Raw genomic sequence first — 24925 nt, 5'->3', positions numbered from 1 at the left:
CCCACATATAAAGTAGAGGAAGATGGGCACAGACGTTAGCTCAGGGCCAGTCTTCCTCAGCAAAAAGAGGAGGATTGGAGGCAGATGTTAGCTCAGGGCTAATCTTCCTCAAAAAAAAAAAAAAGTTAACTCCTTATTGGTGCTATCCTGGTCACGGGACAGCGATAGTTTTCCTCTTGGCAGAGCCCACCAGCGACACCAAGGACCTCTTCATTGGCTCCAAGGGTCTCCAGGTTACAGGAGAGGAAACTAAGGCCCAGAGACCAGAAGGACCAAGCCTGGGGTCCTCCATTAGAGCGGCTTCGTGTCCCCGAAGGAGGTGAATCCAGCCGTAGCCCCTGACCCCCAGGACGGTCGCCTCACTTGGAAATGGGGTCTTTGCAAATGTGATCCAGTTAACATGAGCTCATACTGGATTAAGGTGGGCCCTAAATCCAATGACTGGTGTCACGTAGAAAGGACAGGGAGATCTGGACAGAGACACGGACACAGGGAAGAGGGCTGTGTGAAGACAGAGGGAGCCAGAGACAGGAGTGGCGCCACCACAAGCCAGGGACACCAGGGGCCGCCAGACACCGGAAGAGGCAAGAAAGGAGGCTCCTCTGGCACCTCTGGAGGGAGCACGACCCTGCCGACACTGAGTTCAGAGCAAGGGACCCTGGATCAAATGACAGAGGCTGTGAAGCCCCTGGGTCGCCTGTGAGCTGCTGCGCCATCCAGGGCCTGGGGATCAGTTGAGAGATGGGGTGTGGAGCCTCAGAACAGGGAGAGATATTCCCATGCCCCAGGGCAGTGCCTGGGGACACTGAGGCACCTCGGAGCAAGTGCCCCGTCCAGATGCTCATTGTTGCCAGACAGGAGTCTGGGCCGGGTGCCCTATCTCCTGACTTGACAAGATAAGCTGGAAACCTCCATTCCTGTGTGAGCAAAATCTCCTGATTTCAGCCAAGGAGCACACACTTCTTTCCTAGAGCAAGAACCCAGGCAGACGTGGGCTGGGAGCCATGGACCCTGCGGTCCCGAGACCCTTCTGGAAGCTCAAGGTGGCCTGTCCTAAAGGGGCTTCACCCTGGCTGCCCACCCCTCCTTTTTGCCCCTTTAGGTAATGGAGGGGGAGGCCAAATGAGGCTTTGGAGCAACGGGGGTTTTGATAGCTTGTCTTTTGATCTGCACCACAACCTTGCAAATTTAATAACAGCGAGCAATTTATCCAGCCCCTGCTGCATACTTGACCTACTGGGTCCCCACAGCTGGACCTGGGCATGCTTTGGATTGGGTTTTCTCCTGAAATCTGTTTTGCTCTTGGTGGAGGAGACCCACTCTCCAATTTTTTATGGTTAATCCTAAAACACATCCGGTTGTCTTTAAACGTGCCTCTAACTTTTTCTCCTCCACTGGACAACTTTCCTTTCCGGTAGGTTGCAGCGGGAGAGACCCCCAAGCCCGCATGGTCGGGGGTGGGAGGCCAAGGCGAGATGTGCACCGCTGGGACGGGGACACCTCTTCATAACGGACTTTCTAGAATCGCGAAGACATCACGGCTCCGCTGTGGGACTCGAGGTTGGGGAGGCCTAAATGGGTGGCCTAAGGGAAGATGCCCAAACCCCAGAAAAGTGGCGCCAGGCTTGGTTCCTTCCTGCTCGACTCCACTTCACCGACGCTTACAGAGCTCTCGATCCAAGACCTTGGGTGGGTGCGATGATCCCGGTTTTGCAGATGGAGAAATTCAAGTTCACCGAGTCCATCACGCAGAAAGTGGGAGGAGCCAGCAGCCTGCTGGGCCACGAGCTCCCGGGACAGAGACCAAGGAAGGGTCAGGGTGGGTGGGCGTGCAGTCAGCGTTTGGGGAGGCGACAGCCAGGCCACGCCGGCAGGGGCCGTGGTCCGATCCGTGTCCAGGGTGGCTCGGGGCCCGGGTTCAGTCACCTCCTCCGCCCGGGGGAGCCGGGCCGCGGCGCGCGATGGGCGGAGCTCGGACGGCGCCCAGCGGCCGCTGGCGGGATCGCAGGGTGGCGCAGGGCCAGGCTGGGCCGGGGCGGGAAGGGGCGGGCCCGCGGCGGGGTTCCGACGGGCTGGGCAGCGGTCCCCGCGCTCCCTCCCCCGGCGCCGCTCCTCCAGGACTGCGCCAGCTCGCGCTCCCGGACGCGCCGTGGTCCTCCGAGCCCACAGGGGGCGCTGGCGCCACCGCTCGCTGCCCCGGGCCGGCGCGGACCGGAAGTGCGAGGGCCACTTCCGGCGCGGGCAGGCAGCGGGTCGGGCGGGTGAGTGGGCCGGACGCGGGCGCCGGAGAGGCGGAGGCCAGCGGGGCGGTGGCCGCCGGATTGCGCCCGGCCGCCGAGATGCCGTTCTTGCATGGCTTCCGCAGGATCATCTTCGAGTACCAGCCGCTGGTGGATGCGATTCTGGGCTCCCTGGGCGTCCAGGACCCCGAGCGGCAGGAGCCCCTGGACGGGTAACTCGCTCCGCTGCCACCGGCGCTGCGGCCCTTTCATTGTCACTGCGGGCGGGGCGGGGCTGGGTGGCCATGTCCCCACCTTACGGAGGAGGAGGCCGGAGTTGCGCGGCTTCGAGCGCGAGCTCCTGGGCGCCGGCTCGGCTGCCGCGCCTTGCAGGGCGGAGGGTGCCCCGGGCCGGCGCGGGCGGGCAGGCGGGCAGGGAGGGCGCGGGGCGGTGCGGGGGGAGCGGCGGGTGTCGGCAGGGCCTCCGCCCCGGGGCCCCACCCCGTGCCCTGCCTGTCCTGTGCCCTCCTCCTGCAGCTGCAGAGGAGCAGGCTGGCATCTGTGAGGCCCTCAGCTTTCACCCCAGAGCGGCGCGAGAGGGAACTTTCTGTAGCTGAGTTTGCACTTGATGTAGACAGGAGCAGGTCTGTTCGTGAACCTGCGGGGAATGTGCTAGAACGTGAATTGTTCAGGGTACATCAGTGAGCTAGACAGAACGCCAGCCTCCGCGATGCTTGTGCTCCGAGGAGCGAGCCTGTAATGTAAATACAGTGTGTAGTGTGGGAGGTGTAACGGGGAACAAAGCAGAGGAAAGGGGGACCGTGTGTGTTGGGGGGGATCCTGTGGAATTTCAAACACGGTGGTTATTGTGAGTCTCCTCAGGACCTTGGGTGGTAAGGGAGGCTTTCTTTGTCACTATTCCGCCCCCTCTGAGGTTTGTCCTGAAAATGCACCGTGAGGTGTTTCCTCACCTCCATGGTCGTCCTGGGGGAGGGTGGGGCTGCCTCGGGGGCTGCTTGGCCTTTTCTAGCCCCAGACATGAGGCAGGAGTTCTGACTCAGGATGTTTGCCTTGCACCCATGGTGCAGAGGGCACTCTTGGCTGGGGGGTGAGACGGAATCCTGCCAGGCAGTACGATGGACCCTTGATCCCACTAGTTGAAAGGGTGCTGATGGGGAGACTAAGGGGGTGGGGGGAGCACCCGAGGGGAAGGGGAGCCTCCCCAGGAGGAGGAGATGGTGGCCTGAGAGGGGTCTGCGTGCGTGGTCGTGGAGCTGCCCCCAAGCCTGCATTCTGAGGGAAAGTCGAGGCAGTTCCTAGTGGGCAGTGCTGGCGGGGGAGGTGGGTGGCTGGGGTGTGAAGGGCCTGTGTGTATTCAGCCTTTGGGAGGCCAGGGGCTAAACGTGTGGGTACGCGTGAGCCGGGAAGGAGGGCCGCTGACGGCTGCCTGGGCTGGGCTGGCACCCTCTGCAGCTCAGGGACGGTCAGTGTCGGAGGAAGCAGGGTCTGGGTCTGGTTCTTGCTCCTGCCCGCAAGGGTGCCCTTCAGTCCCGACAGCCCAGGTGGGTGAGGGTTTGTACCCAAGCCAGGGACCAGATTCTCTGGGCAACTTGGGAGGAGGCTGAAGACACCCCCAGTCCTTTCTCAGCAAACCGGAGGAGTCTGCTCCAGTTACAGGGTCCACCTGGGCCCGCCCTCTCCCAGCCCTCTTCCGAAGAGACTTTCTGCCCCATAGAGCCAGGGCCCTGCTGGGGGGCGATGACAGCAGGAGACTAAAAGCCACCACCCACAGGGTGCCCAGGCTGGCTGGTCCCACAGCTCTTTCCACCCTCGCCTCTCTTGCCCCAGGCCCAGTTATGTCGCCAGCGAGGAGAGCCGACTCCTTGTTCTCACTGAGCTGCTGGAGAGAAAGGCCCACTCTCCATTTTACCAGGAGGGCGTGAGCAACGCCCTGCTGAAGATGGCTGAGCTGGGGCTGACCCGCGCAGCCGACGTCCTCCTGCGGAACGGGGCCAACCTCAACTTTGAAGGTCAGCTGGAACCCGAGGGGCTGGGTGGGTGGGGGCCCAAGTGTGGGCGGCCAGGCCTCTGGGCTCTGCTTTCACTGTTCTCCTAGGAGCTAGCGTCCTCACTTCTTCCGTGGGTGATGACGAAGGAAACAGGTCGGTGGCCTGCCGTCTCCTGGGGACTTGCAGATGGCCGCAGCCACCTCTGCTCCGAGAGCCAGTTTGTTGCTGCTTCTCTCTTGTGATGGATTTAGCAAACCTTGCCCAGCCCCCAGCCAAGTCCCCGCTTCCATTAATGTGAAAATGTGGCTGCTGGCCCCGTGCCCAGAGCTAAGGGAAAGTAATTTTCTGCCACTTATTCTGAGCCATCTTGCATTTCCGTTCCTGCCATAGGGAGGGGGAGACAGATAAGCCACGTTGGGTGTAAGTCACTGCAGGATGTGTTGGCTTTTAGCTTGTAAGTTCCGGGGGGTGGGGGCGGGTAGAGCCATTTTCCTTTCTTCTCTGGCTTTTGCCAGGAGAGGGCAGGGAGACATGCAGGGGGACTGTGACCGAATGGGGTCTTTGTGCTGACACAGGATGTGACCAGGCCCCTCTCCCCTCCCTATCTGAGGACAGGCTCCGAGACTGCTGGGCTCCCGGAGCATCAGGGAGCGGAGGAGGGGGAGGCTGTTCTGAAGTCCGTCACTTGAAGAGCCGGCTCTGAGAACTTGGCTGTTACTGCCGGGCTTAAGGAGCCGGCACTCTGGGTGTTCCTCCCAAACAGCCCGAGAGGAGATGCCCTGTTTCATGGTCCCATTTCCCAGAGGAGGGAAGTAAATCCCAAACAGATTGAGTGCCTCACCCACTAAAATGCCCCCAGGGCCTGAACCCAGGTCTGACTGGAACCCACGCTCTGGCATCCCCTGAGGACAGCTCTGTCCTGACCCTCACGGTGACCGGAGCCTGGGCCTCTTCAGGTGGGAGTGCTGGGGCTGGGCTGCCAGGCTGGCTCCCGGGATCCTGCGAGAATGTGCCGGACTGACGTGAGCTGTGTCCGTGCCTTCAGACCCAGTCACCTACTACACAGCCCTGCACATTGCCGTCTTGCGAAACCAGCCGGACATGGTGGAGCTGCTGGTGCGCCATGGGGCTGACATTAACCGGAGGGACCGGGTGAGCCAGCTCCAGCCTGCTCTGCGGGGGCGTGGTGGGGGCCGTGAGCAGCCTCCCAGGCTCCCGGGCCAACCCGGCTGTGCTTTCTTGGCTCAGATCCACGAGAGCAGCCCTCTGGACCTGGCCAGCGAGGAGCCAGAGCGCCTGCCCTGCCTGCAGCGCCTGCTGGACCTCGGTGCTGACGTCAATGCAGCTGACAAGCATGGTGGGTGCCTCCCACGGGAAGCAGGCGGGCTGGGCCCAGGTGCCCCAGAACAGCGGCAGGTGGGCAGGCTGGCTGCGGCCTGTCTGAGGGTGCAGCATGGCCAGGCACGCAGGGGCACTTTGCTGGCTTTCAGAGGCTTTAAAGAGGCAGTGCGGTCATCGTCTGCCAACCCCTTGAGGCTGTCAGTGGGAGGAGACACCGTGTGCATGCCCCACCTGAGGGTGCTGTGTCTGGGTCAGGAGTCCTCCTTTGCTGGCCCTTCTGCTCCTTTCCTCTATGAGTGGAAAGAGAATGGCCAGGAGCCTGTCACCCTCAGCCATAGCTGAGGTCGGTCCTTTTTCAAGGTCATTTTCTGACCCCGAGCCGCTGTATCTCCCCTCCCTGTGGGTTGCCCTGACCTCGGCTCCCGGGCCTCCGCTCCCCTCTCCCTCCGCAGGAAAGACTGCTCTGCTCCACGCCCTGGCCAGCAGTGACGGCGTGCAGATCCACAACACTGAGAACATCCGGCTCTTGCTGGAAGGAGGTGAGGCGCGTCCCCAGGCTGTCCAGCTTCCCCCTTGGCCCCACACTCCCGTGTCTGCAGGCTCCCCCCGTACGCCGTCAGCGTTCCTGTGCCGGGGGTGAGGCCTTCTCCCTGCTGGCTCTTCCAGGGGCAGACGTCAAGGCTACCACCAAAGATGGGGACACCGTGTTTACCTGCATCATCTTCCTGCTTGGCGAGACGGTGGGAGGGGACAAAGAGGAGGCCGAGATGATCAACCGCTTCTGCTTCCAAGTCACGCAGCTGCTGCTGGCTCACGGGGCCGACCCCAGCGAGTGCCCGGCGCACGAGTCCCTCACCCACATCTGCCTCAAGAGCTTTAAACTCCACTTCCCTCTCCTGCGCTTCCTGCTGGAGTCCGGAGCCGCCTATAACTGCTCCCTGCACGGGGCGTCCTGCTGGTCTGGCTTCCACATCGTCTTCGAGAGGCTGTGTTCGCACCCGGGCTGCGCTGAGGACGAGAGCCACGTGGACCTCCTGCGGAAAGCCGAGACCATCCTGGATCTCATGGTGACTAATTCCCAGAAACTCCAGCTGCCGGAAAACTTCGACATCCATCCTGTGGGCAGCCTGGCAGAGAAGATCCAGGCCCTGCACGTCTCCTTGAGGCAGCTGGAGAGCTACCCGCCGCCCCTCAAGCACCTGTGTCGCGTTTACATCCGGCTCCACCTTCAGCCGTGGCCTGTGGACGCGAAGGTCAGAGCCCTCCCTCTGCCCGACCGGCTGAAGTGGTACCTCCTCAGCGAGCACAGCGGCAGTGTGGAAGATGGCATCTGACAGTCCGGACTGAGGGGAGCGGGCTGGGCGCTCAGCCTGTTGGTGGTCAAGTCCCCACAGCCACCTTCGGGGAGGACCTGGGGTCCCAGCTGTCAGAAGGTGCAGGCTGAAGCCAGACTTGGTCCTCTGAGACGGAGAGCCCAGTGGAGTGCCGCAGCTGCCTTCAGTCCGGTGGGAGAAGGCTGCTCTGCCCCAGGGTGACAGCCCCCTCTCCGGTAGCACCCTCAGTCTCACCCACCCTGGAAAGAGGAGAGGGCTTAGATTCGGGACAAGCTCACCCCTCAGCAGGGAGGCTGCGGGTCTGGGTGCTCCTGAGCTGCAGGAGGTGGTCCGTCCCGCACGGATGTGGCAGAAGCTGGCAGGAAGCGGGGTGGGGCTCTGCGGGTGCAGCCTGGCTGAACCCCTTCCCTGCTCTCGACTGGCGCTCACTGAGGCTTCTGGTGGGCTGGGGAGAAGGCTGAGCTGACCCTGCTGGCTTCTGCAGCTCTGGGACCAGGTCCCCGGGGAGCCCCCTGGCCAAGGCACACGGGTGGGCTTTGGTGGCAGCTGTTTGTGCCAAACCTGAGGTCTTGGGGACCACGCCTTCTACAACAGAGCAATCATGCATGACCAGGGATAACCCTTTCCAAAATGTCTTGTTTTGTGAGGGGTTCACCCAAGTGGAAGCTCCCAAGACTGAAAGCCGACTGTCCTGCCCCAAGCGGAGCCCCCACAAAGCTGTTCTCAAGTCACAGTGAACTGTGTAAACACCTTAGGGATAAGTGGAGGCAACAACGTGATATATTTATATTATAAAATTAAATGGATTTCTCTCGGCCAGCAAGCACCTTGTGTACATTTCCGCCCCCTCCCCGCCCCAATTCACAGTGAAGGACCCCCCTTCGCCAGTCAGAAGAGGTGGTGGCGTGGAGGTGCAGCACGTGGGGGCGGTTTTGGGGGAACGTGGCCCCGTGGCCAGTAAAGGACAGCACCACTGCAGACTGGCTCAGGCCTTCACGGCACAGGGGTCACCTTTTATTTTTGATTGAAAATGCCCACCAAGGAGGAGCCTCAGGCACAGCCAAGAGTGAGGAAACAGACCTCTCCCCATGCTGCAGGCTGTCGTGACGATCACTGAGGTCACCAGAGCCCCCTCACCAAACAGGACTCAACACGAACGCCCCCCCAGCTGCAGGAGACAGCAGGCTCGCAGCGCCCGGCCCATCCCCCCGAGGTCAAGTCCTGCACAGCCATGTTAAGGGCTCTGCTGCTCTTAAGGCCGCCAGGCCCGAGGCCATAGGTGATCCGACGGCCTATTTCTATGCAGGGCCTCCCTGCCCAGGCCTCGCCTCTGGAGGCTGCACAGCCAGGCTACCGCCTCACTGCCCCGTAGCCACACCCCTCCCCGCTGGGCCCCATTATGCCTTTTTAAAAAAGCCTGTATAGTGAGTGAACAGCAGACAGGTATATTTGGTGGCCTCACTCCACACTCCCAAACCACCAACGTGGAGCCTCTGGGTCTCGCCCGGCGGCCAGCCCCCGCTCATCGCAGGGCCAAGCTGTAGACGTGGTAGATCTCGTCGGGGAGGCCCTCCTGCCGCTCCTGTGCCAGGAGGCTGAGGCCCGCACTGTGGATGACCCTGTGGACCACCTCGAGGTCCCGGCACACGCTGCTGTCCACGTCGTCCAGGATCACGCCCTCCTGGGCCATGTTGTCTTTGATGACAATGATGCCATTGGGGCGCAGGCCCCGCTTGCAGCGCCGCAGGAACTCAGCCAGGTGCTGGTCGGTCAGGTGGCCTGGCGAAGACAGAGGCATGGTCACCACCGCACGTTTCTTTCAGCCACCACTTAGCACTTACTCTCTGCTTAACACACAGGGCCTCGCTGGCACTCTCAACAGTCCACGGGGGGTTTACTAAGCCCCGTTTTATGTAAGAAGCTGGCTCAGAAGTCACCTACCCGAGGGCAATCGCCAAGTATGCAGCTGGGAGTTTGCCTCGACTGGGGTGACTGGCAGGCCCCGCCCGACACCTACAGCCCGTGCCACCCGCCCCTCCCAGGCCTGGATCACAGGGAGGGCACCAAACAGTTCCTTCCCTCCAGACTGCAGCTTCTCAGGACCACAGAACACAGGGCCAGACCGAGGGTGTTCCCAAAGGGCTGCACTGTTCCCCGTGCAGCGGCTGGCCGACCGCTGGCACAGGCTGCGCCAGGCCCGCAGCCCAGGAAGGGCACCCTGGGCGCACTGCTGGGCTGCGCGGATGCACGGCAGGACGGCAAGGCAGCACCCCCCACTGCCAACAGCAGAGACAGCCAGGGCTTCCACTTCTCTTATTTAAGAAATCCTTACTATAACGCACCTCCACATTTCTGAATGAAGTAAGTTATTGGTCAATTAAATTTTTTCAACAAAAAACTGCCCCTAAATGGGCTGCAGCAGGTATTAAGTTGAAACAAAGGAAAGAAGGAGACGTCCTTTCTAGGCAGGGTCTCCGCCCGTCCTGGGAGCCCTGGGGGAGCTGAGGAAGCCCCGCGGCCCGCCTGCTGCAGGCGCCCCGCTCCCAGGCCCGCATGGGCAGCCCGGCTGCGCAGCGGGACAGCGCAGGGAGGTGGGGAAGGAGCGGAACGCGCACCTATCACCCACTGGATCCAGATCACGTCGTAGGAGCTGGGCTCGGGGCTGAAGTCCTGGAGCCCGCAGCAGAAGTAGTTCCGCACCCTCTTGCCCTCCTCCCCCAGGTAGGTCTTAGCTTTGACCAGAAAGTCCTCCGTCACGTCCACCATGTCCACCACTCCGAAGAGCGGCAAGAGCAGCCGCTTGGTGATCCTTCCAATGCCGGCTCCGCAGTCCAGGGCGCAGGAGGTTCCCGTCTTGTTTGGGCCTTCCTAAAAAGCGGAGCACAGACGCTAAGGAAGGGCTGGAGAGCCAGAGGGACGCTGTCACTGCAAATTCCTCATGAGCCCCAGAATCACTCAAATAGGACTGGGCACAGGCTGGTGGCCGGCGCTAGTGGGGACATCAGTGGGTATGAGCACCGCACACACTTTTCCTGGGCCACACGCTTCTAAAATGAAAGCCACTTCTACTTAGAGGTGACAGCTCGATCAGGTGCACTCATCTCAGTCCTGAGGCCCATTGAAACGACAGCAGAGAGAATGAAAAGAACTCAAGCAGTGAAAGAATGGAAGAGGGCAATGAGCAAACACCAGATTCTAACAAACTGGGGAAGGTGGCAAGTGGGTGGGGAGACCCTGGACAGACGGGGCAGCAGCAGCCTCCCGTGCTTGCCAAGGGAGAGACGAGAGGGCGGCGGGGGCAGGGACTCAGAGCCTGTGTTCAGCAGAACAGCCCAGACGCCACGGACATGGCAGAAGAGCAGAGGTTTCGCTCCTGGCCAAACCGACAGGTGAAAGGAAGACTACTCTGTTCTGGCCTCCGGGAGTCGCCAGCATTGCGGCCGGCTCCTGCCTGGTCACTTGAGCACAGAATAGCAGCTGCCCCCGCCCCACCCTGCTCTTCCAGGCCTGGGTGGTAGACACTGACGGATGACCAGAGACCCTGCAGTGTACATGGAAAGGTGGTGCCCCACGCAGACGGGCAGTGCCACCAGCGCCACATCCTCTCCTCCTGGAGAGCACACCAGACCTGCCTACCCTCAAAAACCTCTGCAGGAACTTCCGGGAGCTGTTGATGTCGATGCTGGAGATGTGGCCATACCCCCCGAGCATGCCGTCCACCGTGGGCGGGACTTCTTTCCAGTACGTCTTGGCCTTCGAATAGAATTGTTTCTCATCTTCTATCACCTCGCTCGTCATGCTGTCACCAGCCACGTCTCTGCTCAGGCACCCAACTCAGCAGCGGCACCTCCTGAATGAAGAAAAGGAGTGAAATCAGCCAGGTCGAGAGCCCCGGCCTCACACCGTGCTTCTCGCCGGTCACACAGTCCTGCCTGAGGCAGAGGAACGTCCAGTGTCCCCAAATCTGCTGCCCCTGGAGACAGTGCCTTCTGTCTCTTCAAGTCGTTTTGCAAAGCTCTCTTCCTATCAGAGCAGGGGAGCCAGCGTCCTGGCTTCTAGTGCTTTCCTTACTCTACATGACACTTGACTTAATGGCTTCTGATCTGAGAATACAGAAAACCTGATCTACACTCGAGAAAGGAGAGCGACACAGGGAACCCAAGTGTCCTGCATGGACATTGCCTCGGGTCCTGGAGGGGCCGGAGGAGTCCCCATGCCTCCCTCCCTCTCACTCCAGCGTGTGCACAGGAACAAGCTCACTGAGGGGGCCGGTCCCTCGTTAACCGTGACCGGCCCGTGTCAGGCACCCTGCTGAGAACCGGGGAGACAGCCAGACGGAAGATAGCTACAGACACAGGAATCACAGCTGTGCGAGGGCTGCGGAGCAGTACGAGGTGCTGGAGGAGCAGACCCCGGAGGAGCCCGACTTCACTGGGGTCAGGAAGGCAGCCCAGGGAAGGGACACCCCGGCTGAAACTCGGGATGAGGCAGGGCTGGCTCGGCAAACCGGGTGGGCAGACTGCTCCAGGAAGAAAGGAGCATGCAGGGAGCCCCTGTGGGTCCCATGGAGGGGATCAGACGGCGCCCTGCAGGGCAGTGGGCATGAAGAGGTATGCTCTGGAAGACTGCTGGCAGCTGTGGGGACTGTGCAGGCAAGAGTGCAGGAGCCCCCGGGAGCGTGTGAGCGGAACGGACGGAGGGGCATGCAGAGCACGGCCGGGCAGCGGGGCGCAGGCCCACGGCGGCGCTCAGAAGAGGGAGGACGGCCGGGCAGCGGGGCGCAGGCCCACGGAGGCACTCAGCAGAGGGAGGACAGCCGGGCAGCGGGGCGCAGGCCCATGGCGGTGCTCAGCAGAGGGAGGACGGCTGGGCAGCACCACGTGCAGCAGCCTGGCCACCTCACACCAGGGGTGAGAGAAGGCCCACACCTCTCCCCCAGGCATGGGCACTCCCCAACAAACGTCCACCACGTTCAGGTGCGCTCCGGCTGCTGTGAGGCTAGTTGAGAAAGGCTGACCCCGAGAGCTTCCCGTCCACTAGGAGAGATGGGGAAAATGGAACCAACTGAAACACTTCACTGTTCAGGGACAAGGGTTGGCACCACAACGAAGACAAGTTCCAATTGCTGTACTGACTGAAGAGCCCTCTGGGCTAACAGCCAGGGGGCCTCGGTTCTAAATGCTGCACCCTCCCATCCTGGCTCACGAGCGTCCCACAGGGTCCCAGCACCTGAAGCCGTCCTCCCCGACCCGGGAAGAGAGGGTGGCACACTGCTTCCAAGAACGAACTCTCACTCCAACCCTGAGGTGCAGGGCAAGCAGAAGAATGTGGAGGCCGTCCAGCCCCCAAGAATGCTCCCTGCAGCAGAGTGGGCCTCCCAGTAGCTCCCGGAGGGCTGACATGAAGGGACCAGTCTGATGTCACCACATAGCTGGGTTTGGGGGCTGCTTATGTGGGTGCGGTCTGAAAGGTCAAGTGGCTGCCAACAAGCACCACAGCACCCGTGTCAGCCCCTCCACCACTGCCCAGGAGGGACACCGTCAAAGCCGACTCTGCCAGGCCGCACCCGCAGCGCTCCCACTCAGACTGGAGCTCAGTGACGCCGGCCTGCCCCATGCTCCTCCCTGCCCCCTCCCTCAGCAAACTTCCGGTTCTGTATTCAAATCTATCTCCCCACTGGACTGGGAGCTCCTTGCAGAGGCAACACCAAGATGTAATGCTGTATTTCTTTTGCATCCCACGCAGCACCTAGGTATTCAACAGAAAGTTCACTCAGAGTAAATCTGGAGCCAAACACGTACCTGGCTGTACTCTCTCTGCCCTGTCTGCCTTCCCGCCCAGGATGTACGCTTCCTGGGGGCAGGGCCATGACCTTGTACACCATTAGCCCAGTACCTGATACAAAGTGGGTGTTTACTAATCAGCTGTTGAACGAATCAAAGAATGAGCTTTGTGCGGCTACAGTCCTTTTCCACTTTTAAGAAAATCCTACAGCCAAGAATCTAACCATTCAGAACTGACAACACTGAAGGCCATTACCGACAATATAATTTTTTGCTTTACCAAAAGCCTTTAAACATGATTCCTTTAAATGTCAAGGTTCCCCGAATAATTTAATTTACAGGAATTCCACTTACAGGCGGATTCTAGGAACAAGCCAGGGGAGGCATATCTAGGCCGGGAAATAGCGAGTATAACTTTGACATTTGTTCTAAAAGCTGATTCATTAGTAAACATGACTCTGGGGGCCCTGTCTGCACTGTGCCTCCCGGTGTCCAGATTGGAGTGGGCAGGGGTGGAGGAACGGCGGGGTCATCACATAGCAGCAAGTCCTTCCATACTCTGTCCACAGCACAGCAAGGCGCTGCATGGCTGCAGGGATGGGGAGGGGCCTGGGCACAACCTGGCTCTGTGTGTGCTCTGGGATAGCTCGGAGGGGAAGAGAAATCCTTCGCTCAGTGAACTTCTGCTCCTCAATGGTAGAATTTGTCTGCGCATCCTTCATGGTCATCTGGCCACCTCCCCCCGACCCCAAGGTATTCGAGGTGACACCTGGGCAGCCGCCCCAGCCACCTTCTCTTTTCCCAAGATCCATGGAAGAGAATGGTATTTGAACTGTCACCATCAGTGCTCTGCAGAGTCATCTCATCCTCCCCATTTACCTGCTCTAAGAAGCGGCCTGGCAGCAAGAGGAGGCAAGAGCCTACCTGAAGTCCCCTCCTCCCTCTCGAAGCCTGCTGGACAGGGCTGTTCCCTGGATCTGTGCGGGAGCAGCTGCACAGATGAGAATGGCAGGGTGCTCTATGAAAAAGAAAGAAAAGGAGGGAGGGAGTAAAAATAATAGAGGAAGAATGTAAAAACAAGGCTCTGATGGAATCAGGTCTGAATCCTGGCCTTGCTTCTCACCGGTTGTGTAAGCTCAACTAAGACACCTAAACTCAGTTAAGTAAGTTTCTTTATCTACAAAATGGGAACAGCAATATTGACTTTACAGGAAGGCTGTGACGATTAAATGTGGATATAAAAGCATAAAGTGATCCAGACAGTACTGGGCACATATTATCTTGACTTTATAAATCTCTGTCAAATGAGAGTCTCGTCAATTTTCTCTGCCAATTGTGAAGATCAAATGAGAAAAATGCACTGAAATGCCTTAAAAATTGTAGGGTGCCGTACACATCTCAGGGATCATTACTGTCACGCTGGGTGGTCAATCCAGCACACTCAGCTCTGCCAGTCTGCAGAGGAAGGGAGCCAGCTTCCCATCCGTGTAAACACAGAAACACCGCAGATTCTGGAGACAGCTATCTCTTGTGATTCTGTGGCTTCCGGTCTCCACCAATGCTTGTACCTCCAACCCTCCCAGTCCCCGGTTTACAGGACAGAAAAACGGTTCCACTAAAGGAGTGATGCACCTTAAAAAACACACAGGGAACCAGGAACAGAATAAGGAGGGAATCCAAACTTCTCACCCCAGTCAAAGCCCTAGTCTTCCCAGGGGCTCATCCCCTCTCTCTGGGCAAAGATCCTGTACACTCTGACCATGGGCAATACCGCCCCACCCACCAGCAGGGCCTGACCCACTGTTTCTACTCCTTATTGTACAGACGGAGAAACCAGCGTCCAGACAGCGCACACAGCTGACGGGCAGCAAAGCCTGGGCCTTTCGATATGGCAGCCTCTCTGCCAACAGGCTGACCTTGGCTCCAAGGGCTCTCGGCGGCCAGCTGTCTTTTGAGCGGCACCTGAGTCGGGCCGTTCCTGGGGCTGGGTCCAAGGTGAAATCCGACAGCAACTCCTATGCAACGGGCGCTACCCTGTGCCGCTCGGAACTGGGCACTGCACTGAATCCTCACCCTCACGCTCCGAGCGGGTGCTCTCCTTACCCCCGTCTCTCAGAGGGGAAACTGAGGCTCAGGGAGGGAAAGGGACTTGCTGCGGCCCGGGGGCCGGCGTGGGGGAGCGACCACCCAGGCGCTGGGGGCCTCAGCCTTCCTCCTCTACCCCTACCCCAGCCCAGGTCCGGCTCGCGGAGCCCCCGGGCGCGCACGTGCGGCCGCGCCGGCTCGCGCCCGGGTCACGTGACGGGCCGGGGCCTGGGCGCCCGGGCAGTTGGGGGCCGGGCCTCCCCTCTCCCGGCGCCGCCGCCCCCGCTCCGCCGCGCGCTACTCACCCCGGGCGGGGGCTCCCGGGACGCGGAGAAGAGGACGCGGAACAGGAAGGGGGCGGCGGGGAAGACCGCACCAGGCCACACCGGCTCCGTCAGACCGCGGCCAGACGCGCCACCGCGCGGCGCACGCCGCCTTTGTCTGCGCACGTCACTTCCGGTCGCCCGGGGGCGGGGCCTCGGCGGGCTCCGCCCCGCGATCGGCTTGCCCTGCCCATTGTGTCCTGACCTGGAAGGACCTCCCCGACTTAAAGGGGCCGCCGCGCCGACCCTCTCCCGACCCCAGCACCCGCACCAGTTCTTTTGGAGGCTGCAAGCCTGGACTTTTAAAAACGAGAGTTCTAGGGGTTTCCCACTGGGTAAAAAGGGGAGGAAAAAGCCTTATTCCTCAAATCCAACCCTCAACGATTAGCATCTTAAAATAATATACACATCCAAAAAACAAAGCCAAAAAGAATACCTTTGGCAGTGCCAAGGGGTTGCCACCCCAAATAAGCAGAACAAGTCCATGATATTTCTATTTCAAAAAGGTTGCCCTCCCTAGGCTCCTGCCATATATAGAAATTCTGGCGCAGTCCTTGAAGCAGCCTTGATGGAGATGTAATTTTGCAGGTGGCTAGACCTTGTGAACCTCTCCGAGCCTCAGTCTCCTCTTCTGCTAGACAGATGTGATAATTACTCACCTTTCAACGCTCCGAGGGTTAAACTTGTGGGATATTGTAGTCAAGCCTTCAGTCCTGCGCTTGCCGCTGGCTCTCAGTAAACAGAAGCTGTTATAATGACAATATTCATCATAAGTTCATTTTTCCTAAACTGACATCCTGGTTTTAGATTTACAGTGCCTTCTTCCGGGTGCTACACATAGGAGGTGCTTAAAGTGTGTACACTCTAATGAAGCGAAAGTTATGGGGGTGTGAGGGGGTGTTGAAAAGCCCCACCCGCAGCAGAGTCCCCCACATCTGCCTATGTACATATTATCTGGCACCCTCTCTAGCGGACTCCAGGTCAGACGTGGTTCCCTGGCCTGGGCCCCTCTCCCAAGCTTCATTTTCCACGTCTCCAAGGGAAAGGGATAAAGCCTGGGCTATCTCAATTGCTGGGGGTGTCCATAATCTTCTTTTGGGGGCAGCTCTGAGCTCTCCTGGGATGCCTGAAAATCCACCCTACATTTTTTTCCTGTTGATGGAAGATAAAGTCCCTTCCCCACACCTGGGTTCCAAGGCCTTCCCAGGTCTGGCCAGCCCCTGACCTCAGAGCCTCTTGCATCGAGTCCCCGAACATCACACGTAGTAGTTGCTCAATAAATGTCTGCGGCGGGCGAGAGCTGGAGAGCTCCTTTGAAATCATCCAGTTAATCTGGCGTTCCTCGTCCAGTTCTTAAAAACTCACATGCCCTTAGAATAAATATCAAAATTTCTCACCTTCCCCATTCACGATTCTAACTTCCCAAGGAGGTAGCCCTTCCATCCCTAGGGGAGGAGTATTTGCAGACAATGGCACACATTGTCTGTCATGCCTCCTCCAGGCAGACGCCCTGTGATTTGAATTACAAAGTCATTTTTTTCATTTTTCAAATTATAAAATTACACCAGGCCAGTGAAATTACTGGTCCAAACTACCCTTGTCCCCCACTCCATTTTCACAGTACAAGCTTCTTCCCTGCCCCTGCCCAGCCGAGAATCACCAACGCGGCCCACCAGTCCATTTGACCATGGAGCCCTGACAAAAGAGACTTGTCCAGCATCACACAGCAAACACAAGCACAGCATGGACTTGAAAGTGGTTCTCTTTGTTTCCAGGCCCACTGCGTTCCTACCGCCCAGCCCAAACATGACCCACCTGGGCCTCCGGATCAGGAAGGGGTAGTGGGACCCTGGGCCCTCTGTCCCTCCTGGTCAGGAGTCCTGCCACGGGCTTGTGACTGCAGTCTTGGTATCCTGAGCACAACAGCCCCGCCCTCTGCCCCCAGGCCTCAGTGCCCTCTGCTCCTTTCCTGGCCTTGGGTGGGGGCGGATCACAATGACCCTGAGGAGGCCCTGGAGGCAGCAGGGAGGGGCCCGCAGAGGGACCAGACCAGGAAGATGGGCTCTCCCAAGGACCGGCCCACCTGTTAGGGGGCTCTAAACTCACAGCACCTTCTCTGGCCCCACCCAGACCCCACCAGGGTGAGTGGGATGCTAGGAGCCAGCTCAGGGCTGACAACAGACTGGGAGTGGGCGTGATGGGGAGGGGCACACTCGAAGACCCCCAGTGACAGAAGCAGGCGGCAGGTCTGGGGGGTCTGCCTCACATATAAAAATACGTGTCTTGGGGGCTGGCCCCACGGCACAGTGCTTAAGTTTGCACGTTCCACTTCAGTGGCCCAGGGTTCGCCAGTTCAGATCCCGGGTATGGACCTATGCACTGCTTGTCAAGCCATGCTGTGGCAGGCATCCCACATATAAAGTAGAGGAAGATGGGCACGGATGTTAGCTCAGGGCCAGTCTTCCTCAGCAAAAAGAGGAGGATTGGTGGTGGATGTTAGCTCAGGGCTAATCTTCCTCAAAAAAAGAGAAAGTCTTGGCCCCACCCCAGACCTACTGAATCAGAATCTGAGGCACCTGTATTTTCAACAAGTGCCCCACCCCAAGGGGCTCTGAGGCTCCAGCAGGACCAGACAGCAGCTGGGCTGGTCTCTCCTTTCAAGATGGTTCTGGTTTCCCAGTTCCCAGTGGAGCGCCCCCAACAGTGACAGCCTCCAGGACTGAACACTCCAGCGCTAGGCCCTCCCTACTACATAGAGAGCTCTCTCCCACGATGTTTATTCCTTCTTACAAAGGAGCAGGTGCTCTGTTATCCCCATTCTACAGATGAGGGCGCTGCGAGAAGGGAATTCATTGGCTCCCTAGGTTACAGAGTTACAAGGTTAGGTTACAAGGTTACAAAGCTACTAAGTAGTGGAGCTGAAATTAAATCCTAAATAATAATAAATTTGAAAGTAAGAAGAAGAGCGGCTAGTCTTTGTTGCAGCAGGTACGACGTGCCTGCCACTATTCCAAGCTACTGACACGTGCTTGCTCATTTAAACGTCACAGCAGCTCAGAAAGGTGGGTAGTCTCTCCGTCACCATTTTTCAGGTGAGGAAACAGAAGCTGGCGAGCTCCAGCCTGAACCACTCACTGTCGGGGGAGCCGGCGGGCCTGCCCCCAAACCACACTGCCCCGCTCTGGGCACGATGGCCTGGGGGCTGGTCCATGCCCTCCTCTCCACCTCCCACAGCACCTCCCCGCCCCCACTGACGTGAGGATGCCCTGAGCCGAGAGCAGGGCCGGACATGCCCAGGCGTCACCCCAAGCCCGGGGCCCAGTGGGTGGCGCTCAAGGGGTTCCCGGGCGAGGGCGACGGCGCCCGCCGCAGGAGACCCCCGCTGCTGCCCAGGCTGCCTCCGCCCGAGCTGCGAGCATCTTGGGGCGCGGACGGCTTAGGGGGCTCGAGGGCCTCGGGGGGCGGCGCCGGGTGGTGGCAGACCCCCCGGGGCCAGGCCTCGCCCGCGGCGCCTGGGGAGGGCGTCAGGAGCCCCCCGCCGCGCCTGCCCGCCCTGCCCACCGTGGCCCCGCGGGCGGCGCAGGACCGGACGGGGCTGAGGTCGCTGCTGCTGCCGCCCCTGTTCCTGGCCCGCGCGGCCCGGGCACCGGCGCCCCCGCGCCCCGAGCCTCGAGAGTGCGAGGACCCCCGGAGGGGCCCGGCCAAGGAGGCCGCGGACTCCTTGGGCGCCCTCCTAGGAGAGTTCCTCCCCAGCAGGTTCCGGGAGTTCCTACGCCGGCTGGGCGTGGAGCGTGCGGAGCAGCCGCGGCCGCGGAGTGAGGCCCTGCCGGGGTCCCCAGGGGGCGGGGCAAGGGCGGGGCTGAGGCATTTCCAGCGGGGGCCGCCAGGATGCGCAGAAGGATGCTAATGTTGGTCTGTGTGCCTAGCAGAGCGCTGGCAGCCCCCCCTTGAGGGCGGGTCCACCATTGCCCCTATTGTACAGATGAGGAAGCTGAGAACCAAGGCCATATGACTAGGAAGAGCCTAGTAAGGACTGTCCCCAAGCAAAGGCTCATAACTCTTTCCACCTCCTTCTGGCTCCCAGCATCCTCAGCAGCGCAACACCAAAGGAGTGTGTCAGAGCGCTGCCAGAGGTGTCCTTGCTGTCCCAGAGCCTCCTTCCTCCCAGACCTGCAGTAAGTGTTGGTGACCTGTTGGTGGGGACAGGGTGACCGTGGACGCTCGGGGTGGGGGGGGGGGGGCGACTCTGACCACTCATGCCAGGTGTGGCCTATTTGTCTTCAAGGGGCAAGTCATCGTTCATCCGGAACAGTCTTAAGAAGATTTTGCTCCATCAGATACCTGCCCTGGGGACCTCGAAGAGAGACCACTTGCAATTCACTACGATCAAGAAGGCCAGCCAGTGAGTTCTGGGAGGATGGGGGTAGGAGAGTGGGGAGAAGAGCATTTCTTCCCTTCCTTGCCTTTGTCTTTCACCCATGAGTTTATACATTTCGCCACCTATTCATCCATCTATGTGTGTGTCCATGAATCAGGTCTTCTGCCAAAGCACCCATAATCCATCCCTGAAGCTCCCCATCCATCCCACCTAGCTAGTCATCCATCTGTTCACAAACTCCCAGAATTCTACCCACCCATCCATGAATCCAATGAGCAGTCATCTACAAATCCTCCCCTCCACTTATAACTCCAGGATGCTGTCCATCTCTGATCTAGTCATGGAGCCACCTGCAAGTCTGCATACCCATTTGCATAATCATTCATGCACCCTCCATACATCCACCCATTCTCCTAAGATCCGGTCCCTCTATTCCGACCTTTTCGTTAATTCATCCATCAGTCCGCCCGTCTACCCACCCACCCACCACTCTTCCACCCTTTTGCCCATGCCACCATTCATTCATCCATTTCTTCCTCTAACTTTTATCAGGTTTTACTATATTTCAAATCTTGGGGGGAATAAAATAAGGAGTGGAGATAGGAGAAGAGCCTGAGCCTTAGAGCTTCCTGGGCCTGGATGCCGTAGCTCTGATGAAGCAGGAGAGAATGCAGAAAGAATTCCTCCAGCTTAAATAGGCTCAAACAGGGTGAAGGGTGGACAGCACTGCCATGAATTCAAAGACCAGAGAGAGCAAATATACTGTAAAATGTACAAATGGAACATACATGCCATTCCTTCTCATTCGGGACCCATGGCAGACAGTACCTGTTGATCACAGCACTTTTCCCGGCTGGGCCTCAGAACCCTTCCTGACACAGTGCTCCAGGCAGACACCACTGATGGATCAGAGTAGGTGCCAGAAATGAAACACATTTGCCAAACCAGGAACTTTCAATCAATCAGGCCAAATAAACACACTACTTCGCACAAGATATGGTAAACGAAAGTATGGAATTCATTATCTCAAATGCAAGTAACAGCAGGGCTGGACATGTTCCCACTGTTTCCTACTCAAGAGCTAATACATGAGCACCGTCCGGTGTGTGAGATTGGCTGGTAGGCCCTCTGGGGGACACCGGGAGCGTTAGAACGGGCCCCAGCAGCCTTTGAGAGGAGAAGCTGAGATTTCAGACCTGTGGGCAGAGCTGGGGCGTGCCTTGGCCTGGCCTGGAGGCCAGCGCAGAGAAGGATTGATAAGCAGATAGCTTGGTAACCAGGTCCCAGTGCCTGTAGCCAGGGGCTGTCTGGGACACCGCCTGGCCACCTGGGTCTTCACTGGGCTGAGGAGAAGCATCCCGTCTGTGTCCACACAGACGTGAAGATGTGGTTAGATAAGCGGATGCAGATACATCACTATGTAAGTACTTGAGGTCAAACACGGCATTTCTGAACCACAGAGCCACGGACGGATCAGGCAGGCTCTCCTGCAGCCTTGCCCTTGGGGCTGAAATTAATAACAACAGAAGTAACAATAAGAGACACCCTTTACTGAGCGCAGGCCCGGCGCCAGGCCCTGTCCTGGATGCCTAACGTAAGTTATGTGATACTCACCAAACTCTTACGAGGATGCTGTCATCGTGCCTACAATATATAATGCATAATTTAAAGGGGAGACCTGCAAAATGGAGACGGGAGGGTGGTCTGCCCAAGTCACGTGCTGGGCAGGGGCGTGACTGAGATGGACGATTATATTAAGAATAGTTCCCAGTTGGAGATGTTTACTGTGGGCCCCGCAGACCCTGGGTGGGGTGCTCTGCAGCCCATTTCATCTCTTCACAGCCCTGTATGGTGGGCACAACGATGATCCCCATTTTACAGATAAAGAAAATGAGGCTCAAAAGGGTTAAGACTGAAACCCAGGACTGCCTGAATCCGGAGTTCATATCTATTCTCTCTGCTGAATGGCTTGATGTGGAAGAGCACTGGCTCTGGAGTCAGGATTCAAATCTTGGCTCTGCCCCTTACCAGCTGTGTGCTCTTCGGCAAGTTGCAAAAAATCTCTGTGCCTCAGTTTCCTCATCTGTAAAATGGGAGTAATAATCGCGTCTCACAGGGCTGTGTGGCTGAGTGGGCTGATGGTGTCCAATGCTTGTGACCTGACACGCTTGGTCAGCTGTTGTGACTGTCAGGGGCCTTCCCCTGCCCCCGCGCCTCTCAGCAGGCCCCACAGCACACAGGCCCCCCCGGCTCAAGGCTGTGTCCCCCACAGCTCCTCGGAGGAAGGCTCAGGGCACTGCAGGCGGTGCTCTCCATTCCGAGTGCGGTTTGCTGACGAGACCCTGCGGGACACAGCACTCCGCTACTGGGAGCGCAGCTGTGCGGGTAAGCAGACAGGATGGGGAGCCCTGGGACTCCAGAAGGTTCCAGCCTGGAGCAGGGAGAGCAGAGGCTAAGGCCCTGGCTCCCAGCGTAAGGGAGCAGCCTGCAGAGGTTAAGAGGCTACTGGCCCTGCCGGGGAGGCACCTCAACTGGCCTCTCCAAAGCATGTCAGGGTGACCTTCAAGGGCCAAGTAGAGGGTCCCAGGCCCAGCAGAGATGTCCCACGGCAGGTGGCACCAGAGGGCAGCTGCAGTGGTGGCCCAGGAGACACAGGCTGCCCAGGCCTGGCCACCACTGAAGGACTCCTCCTTGCCAAGGGTTCCCACCGCCACGTCTACCCACCTTGGAAGCTGCGCCTGCAGCCCCCAACCCCACGCCTGGCCTCACACACGGCCTACAGGGGCTGGAGATGGTTGGAAAGCACCAGAAGCATCTTCTCCCCATATCCAGGAAGGCAGACCTCAGGGACCTGGAGGAGGAGGGGCCCAGAAAGGTCCAGAAGATAGAGTCTTCTCTCTCCTGGGGAGGGGCAGCACCACATGGTATGGCAGAGAAACTGGGAACCACAGGCCAGGTCCCCCGCAGATGTGCGTGCTCAGCCCTCTGGGGATGGACGCGATGGTGTCCGTGGGCACAGTTTCCAGTGTTTTCTGAAGTGGGCGTCAGGAGGCAGGTGGGAAGATACCTGTCTATGCTCTGGTGTGCCCTTCACCAGCCCCCCCTTTCCCCATCTGCCCGGCCTCTTCTCTTCTCAGCATCCAGCAGCCCCAGGGCTTCCAACAGTCAATCAACAGCTTGCATCCATTTACCAAGCGCCTACTGCATGCAGTGTCAGGAAATAGCTGCCCCAAAGCCTGGCTGTGGGTAAAGCTCTAAAAATCCAGGACCCTCCCTGATTCAGGAGGGCCCCTGCCCAGCCCCCTGGGGCCACAGGAAGTTGGAGATAGAAGCTGGAACTTTGCACAACTTCTAGTTGTCTGCTGGGGAAGCCGAGGCCCTGGGAGCAGGTGACACGGCAGCCTAGAAGCCAGGTGCCCCCGGCCACTCCTGGGAAGCCAGGGAAAGGAGGAGGTGCCGGAGAAACAGTGTCATGCGAAGGGCAGTTGGCTGGCCTGGGAGACGCTGCGTTGTCAGCCAGTGGCCTCGAGGGGCTGTGGTCACACCCCAGGGCGGCAGAGTGGGGCTCGGCTGGCTGCTTCCCAGCCCCCTCCATCCTGAGACAGCCGCTGGGGAATTTGGGGTCTCCAACCAGCCAGAAGGGCAGCTGTTGGACAAGACAGACTCCGAGCCCCGAGATACCCTCCATCCCTGTAGGAGTCTCAGCCTCAGATTTCCATAGGGGAGTGACTGGCCCCCCTGCTATGGGAAAGGGGGCCCTTTTCGGGCTGGAGCAGGAGAGGGAGGGTGTGTTTGGGGTGGGGGCACAGCTTGGGTAATAAAGGCAGAAACAGTCACGCAATATAGTTTTAAAACCGGAGGCTTCTCTGGAGGCAGCCAGAAGGCGCTGGGGAGCCCGGGGTTGCCATGGAGACAGGGCTCTGCCTGGCTTCGCCTGCCAGAGGGAGGAGAGTGGGGGCGCGGGTGCCCCCTCCCGGTAGAGATCTCACCTGTGCCCTTGCTCCTCCAGTCCAGCAGGGCAGCCTCAAGAACGGGACGGCCACCCGGTCGTTGGCATCAGAGTGGGCGTTCGGGAGCCTGGGGAGATGGCTGGAGAATCTGCCCAAAGACCTGTACTCCAGCGCCAAGGCGGAGGCCGTGGCCGGCTCCCCATTCAGCTGGAACTACCCCTGCCGGTGAGGCGCCATGCACCGTGCCGGGCCTCCCCCTCCTCACCCTGTGGACCTCCCGTCCAGCCGTGGGCAGGCTGAGGGTCTGGGCCCTTGAGGGTGGATCTGGCACTCAGGGTCCATGCAGCTCACAGGCTCCTGTCCCCCTCAGGTGCACCCAGGAGCCGCAGGGCCACCTCTCTGAGGACGCCTCCATGAGGAGCAGGCTGCCCGTCATCCCCAGGGCCACCACCCAGAGGCAGCAGGGGGACCTCAAAACCTTCCCGGACACCCACAGAATCCTGGAGCAAGTGGGCAAATCGCCCTGCTCCTGGAGCCAGAAGCTGGTGAGCACCTGCCGGCAGCCAGCTGCCTGGAGCTGGGTGGGGTGGCTGTCACCGGGTAAAGCCTGACCTAAGCCCTTGGCTACGTGGTGGCTCCAGAACTGGGCTGCCTGGGTTCAGGTCCCAGCTCCACACTTGCAAGCAGGGGGGACTTTCTGCGTTTGTTTCCTCATCTGTAAAATGGGGCTGACCACGGTGCCTGCCCCCTCGGGCTGCGGTGCAGAATCCCCCTGTGCCTGGGGAACCCCATCTCCTGCCTGGAGGTCCCCACAGCCCCCAGCTGGTCGTCCTTCTCCCTCTAGGAGTCCTTCCTGCCCAGCTTGGTGCTGCACACAGTCCTGAGGCAAGACTGCCCTAAGGGGTACCAGCTCCTCCTGCCCTCTGCAACCTTGCAGCGGGCTCAGCGGTGAATGGCCACCGGAGCCCAAGCCCAGGCCTGGACACGGCCCAGGGGTGAGGGGAGGCCTTCCCTGCCCTACAAATAAACGCACAGCCCAGGCCGGGACCTGCTGCTTGGTCTCCCCCTACAAGCCTCTCCAAGTGCCTGGTTGCTGGTCTCCCGGGGGCCTGGACCAAGGGGAAGGAGGAGGCGGAGTGGGCTGGGATGAGTCTGAGAGTGGGGTGAGGCATCCCCAGGGGTCAAGGTTCGTTCAAGTAAACCCCTCTTCTGGAATGTGGGAGACCCTTCACACACCTTAAACCTGGGACCAAGCCTCTATCGACCTAGATCAGCCCATACCTGAAACAGCCACCTGCCCCCAGCCTCTCTCTTCAAGTGGAACCAAAGGCTGCTTGCTGACCTCCACTGTGGGGCGAGGGCGTCCAGACTCCCCAGTGGGAAAGGAGCCCTGTGTGGGCATGAAGGTTTGTCTTCTGTGTTCCCCAGGCCAGGGTCACACCATCTGGTCCCTGGTGGGCAAGCATCTGGGTGCAGCTGGGCCAGATGCTTCCCAGTCGTGGG

The 24925-nt window shown here is 59.5% G+C and overlaps 3 protein-coding genes across 26 annotated transcripts; 2 read left to right on the top strand and 1 right to left on the bottom strand.

Moving 5' to 3' along the window:
- Positions 1-2218: 2218 nt before the first annotated feature.
- ASB6 (ankyrin repeat and SOCS box containing 6) lies at positions 2219-7726 on the top strand. Of its 4 annotated transcripts, none has more exons than XM_023629109.2 (6): positions 2219-2452; positions 4068-4249; positions 5274-5380; positions 5477-5585; positions 6022-6108; positions 6236-7726. In XM_023629109.2, the coding sequence occupies exons 1-6, from the start codon at positions 2340-2342 to the stop codon at positions 6901-6903; spliced, it is 1266 nt and encodes a 421-aa protein (XP_023484877.1). In that variant the 5' UTR covers positions 2219-2339; the 3' UTR covers positions 6904-7726. The 4 variants fall into 4 exon arrangements, with proteins under 4 accessions (XP_023484877.1, XP_023484880.1, XP_023484878.1 ...); XM_023629110.2 differs by lacking the exon at positions 2219-2452 and adding an exon at positions 2665-2980; XM_070251625.1 differs by lacking the exon at positions 2219-2452 and adding an exon at positions 3619-3781.
- Positions 7727-7888: 162 nt separating this feature from the next.
- Positions 7889-18106, bottom strand: NTMT1 (N-terminal Xaa-Pro-Lys N-methyltransferase 1). Of its 20 annotated transcripts, none has more exons than XM_070251627.1 (7): positions 16910-18106; positions 16280-16464; positions 15754-15840; positions 13611-13704; positions 10540-10753; positions 9519-9771; positions 7889-8682 (listed from the first exon to the last, which is right to left on the bottom strand). In XM_070251627.1, exons 5-7 carry the CDS (start codon positions 10699-10701, stop codon positions 8426-8428), a joined length of 672 nt encoding a protein of 223 aa, XP_070107728.1. In that variant the 5' UTR covers positions 10702-10753; positions 13611-13704; positions 15754-15840; positions 16280-16464; positions 16910-18106; the 3' UTR covers positions 7889-8425. The 20 variants fall into 20 exon arrangements, with proteins under 20 accessions (XP_070107728.1, XP_070107730.1, XP_023484884.2 ...); XM_070251629.1 differs by having other exon boundaries at positions 13566-13704; positions 16320-16464; positions 16910-17564; XM_023629116.2 differs by lacking the exon at positions 16280-16464 and adding an exon at positions 16492-16604 and having other exon boundaries at positions 16910-17047.
- Positions 18107-18239: 133 nt separating this feature from the next.
- On the top strand, positions 18240-24494 carry C25H9orf50 (chromosome 25 C9orf50 homolog). Of its 2 annotated transcripts, XR_011432618.1 has the most exons (8): positions 18240-18909; positions 19179-19269; positions 19380-19496; positions 21745-21857; positions 22610-22718; positions 23482-23647; positions 23793-23967; positions 24267-24494. XR_011432618.1 is itself a non-coding variant. In XM_023629113.2 (7 exons), the coding sequence occupies exons 1-7, from the start codon at positions 18384-18386 to the stop codon at positions 24372-24374; spliced, it is 1296 nt and encodes a 431-aa protein (XP_023484881.2). In that variant the 5' UTR covers positions 18240-18383; the 3' UTR covers positions 24375-24494. The 2 variants fall into 2 exon arrangements, 1 of the variants encoding a protein (XP_023484881.2); XM_023629113.2 differs by lacking the exon at positions 22610-22718.
- The last annotated feature ends 431 nt before the right edge of the window (positions 24495-24925 follow it).

This window comes from Equus caballus, chromosome 25 (assembly GCF_041296265.1).
Source record: "Equus caballus isolate H_3958 breed thoroughbred chromosome 25, TB-T2T, whole genome shotgun sequence".
NCBI lineage: Eukaryota > Metazoa > Chordata > Mammalia > Perissodactyla > Equidae > Equus > Equus caballus.
The sequence above is the reverse complement of the archived record's forward strand: the minus strand, read 5'-3'. Positions and strand labels throughout refer to the sequence as shown.

Coding starts and splice junctions, on each gene's coding strand:
- ASB6 (XM_023629109.2), top strand. CDS start 2,340: ATGCCGTTCTTGCATGGCTTCCGCAGGATCATCTTCGAGTACCAGCCG. Junction 5,381..5,476: donor ACATTAACCGGAGGGACCGG/GTGAGCCAGCTC, acceptor TTCTTGGCTCAG/ATCCACGAGAGCAGCCCTCT. Junction 6,109..6,235: donor CCGGCTCTTGCTGGAAGGAG/GTGAGGCGCGTC, acceptor TGGCTCTTCCAG/GGGCAGACGTCAAGGCTACC.
- NTMT1 (XM_070251627.1), bottom strand. CDS start 10,701: ATGACGAGCGAGGTGATAGAAGATGAGAAACAATTCTATTCGAAGGCC. Junction 9,772..10,539: donor TCCTGCAGAGGTTTTTGAGG/GTAGGCAGGTCT, acceptor TCCGCTTTTTAG/GAAGGCCCAAACAAGACGGG. Junction 8,683..9,518: donor CTGGATCCAGTGGGTGATAG/GTGCGCGTTCCG, acceptor TGTCTTCGCCAG/GCCACCTGACCGACCAGCAC.
- C25H9orf50 (XM_023629113.2), top strand. CDS start 18,384: ATGCCCAGGCGTCACCCCAAGCCCGGGGCCCAGTGGGTGGCGCTCAAG. Junction 19,270..19,379: donor TCCTTCCTCCCAGACCTGCA/GTAAGTGTTGGT, acceptor TTTGTCTTCAAG/GGGCAAGTCATCGTTCATCC. Junction 21,858..23,481: donor CTGGGAGCGCAGCTGTGCGG/GTAAGCAGACAG, acceptor TTGCTCCTCCAG/TCCAGCAGGGCAGCCTCAAG.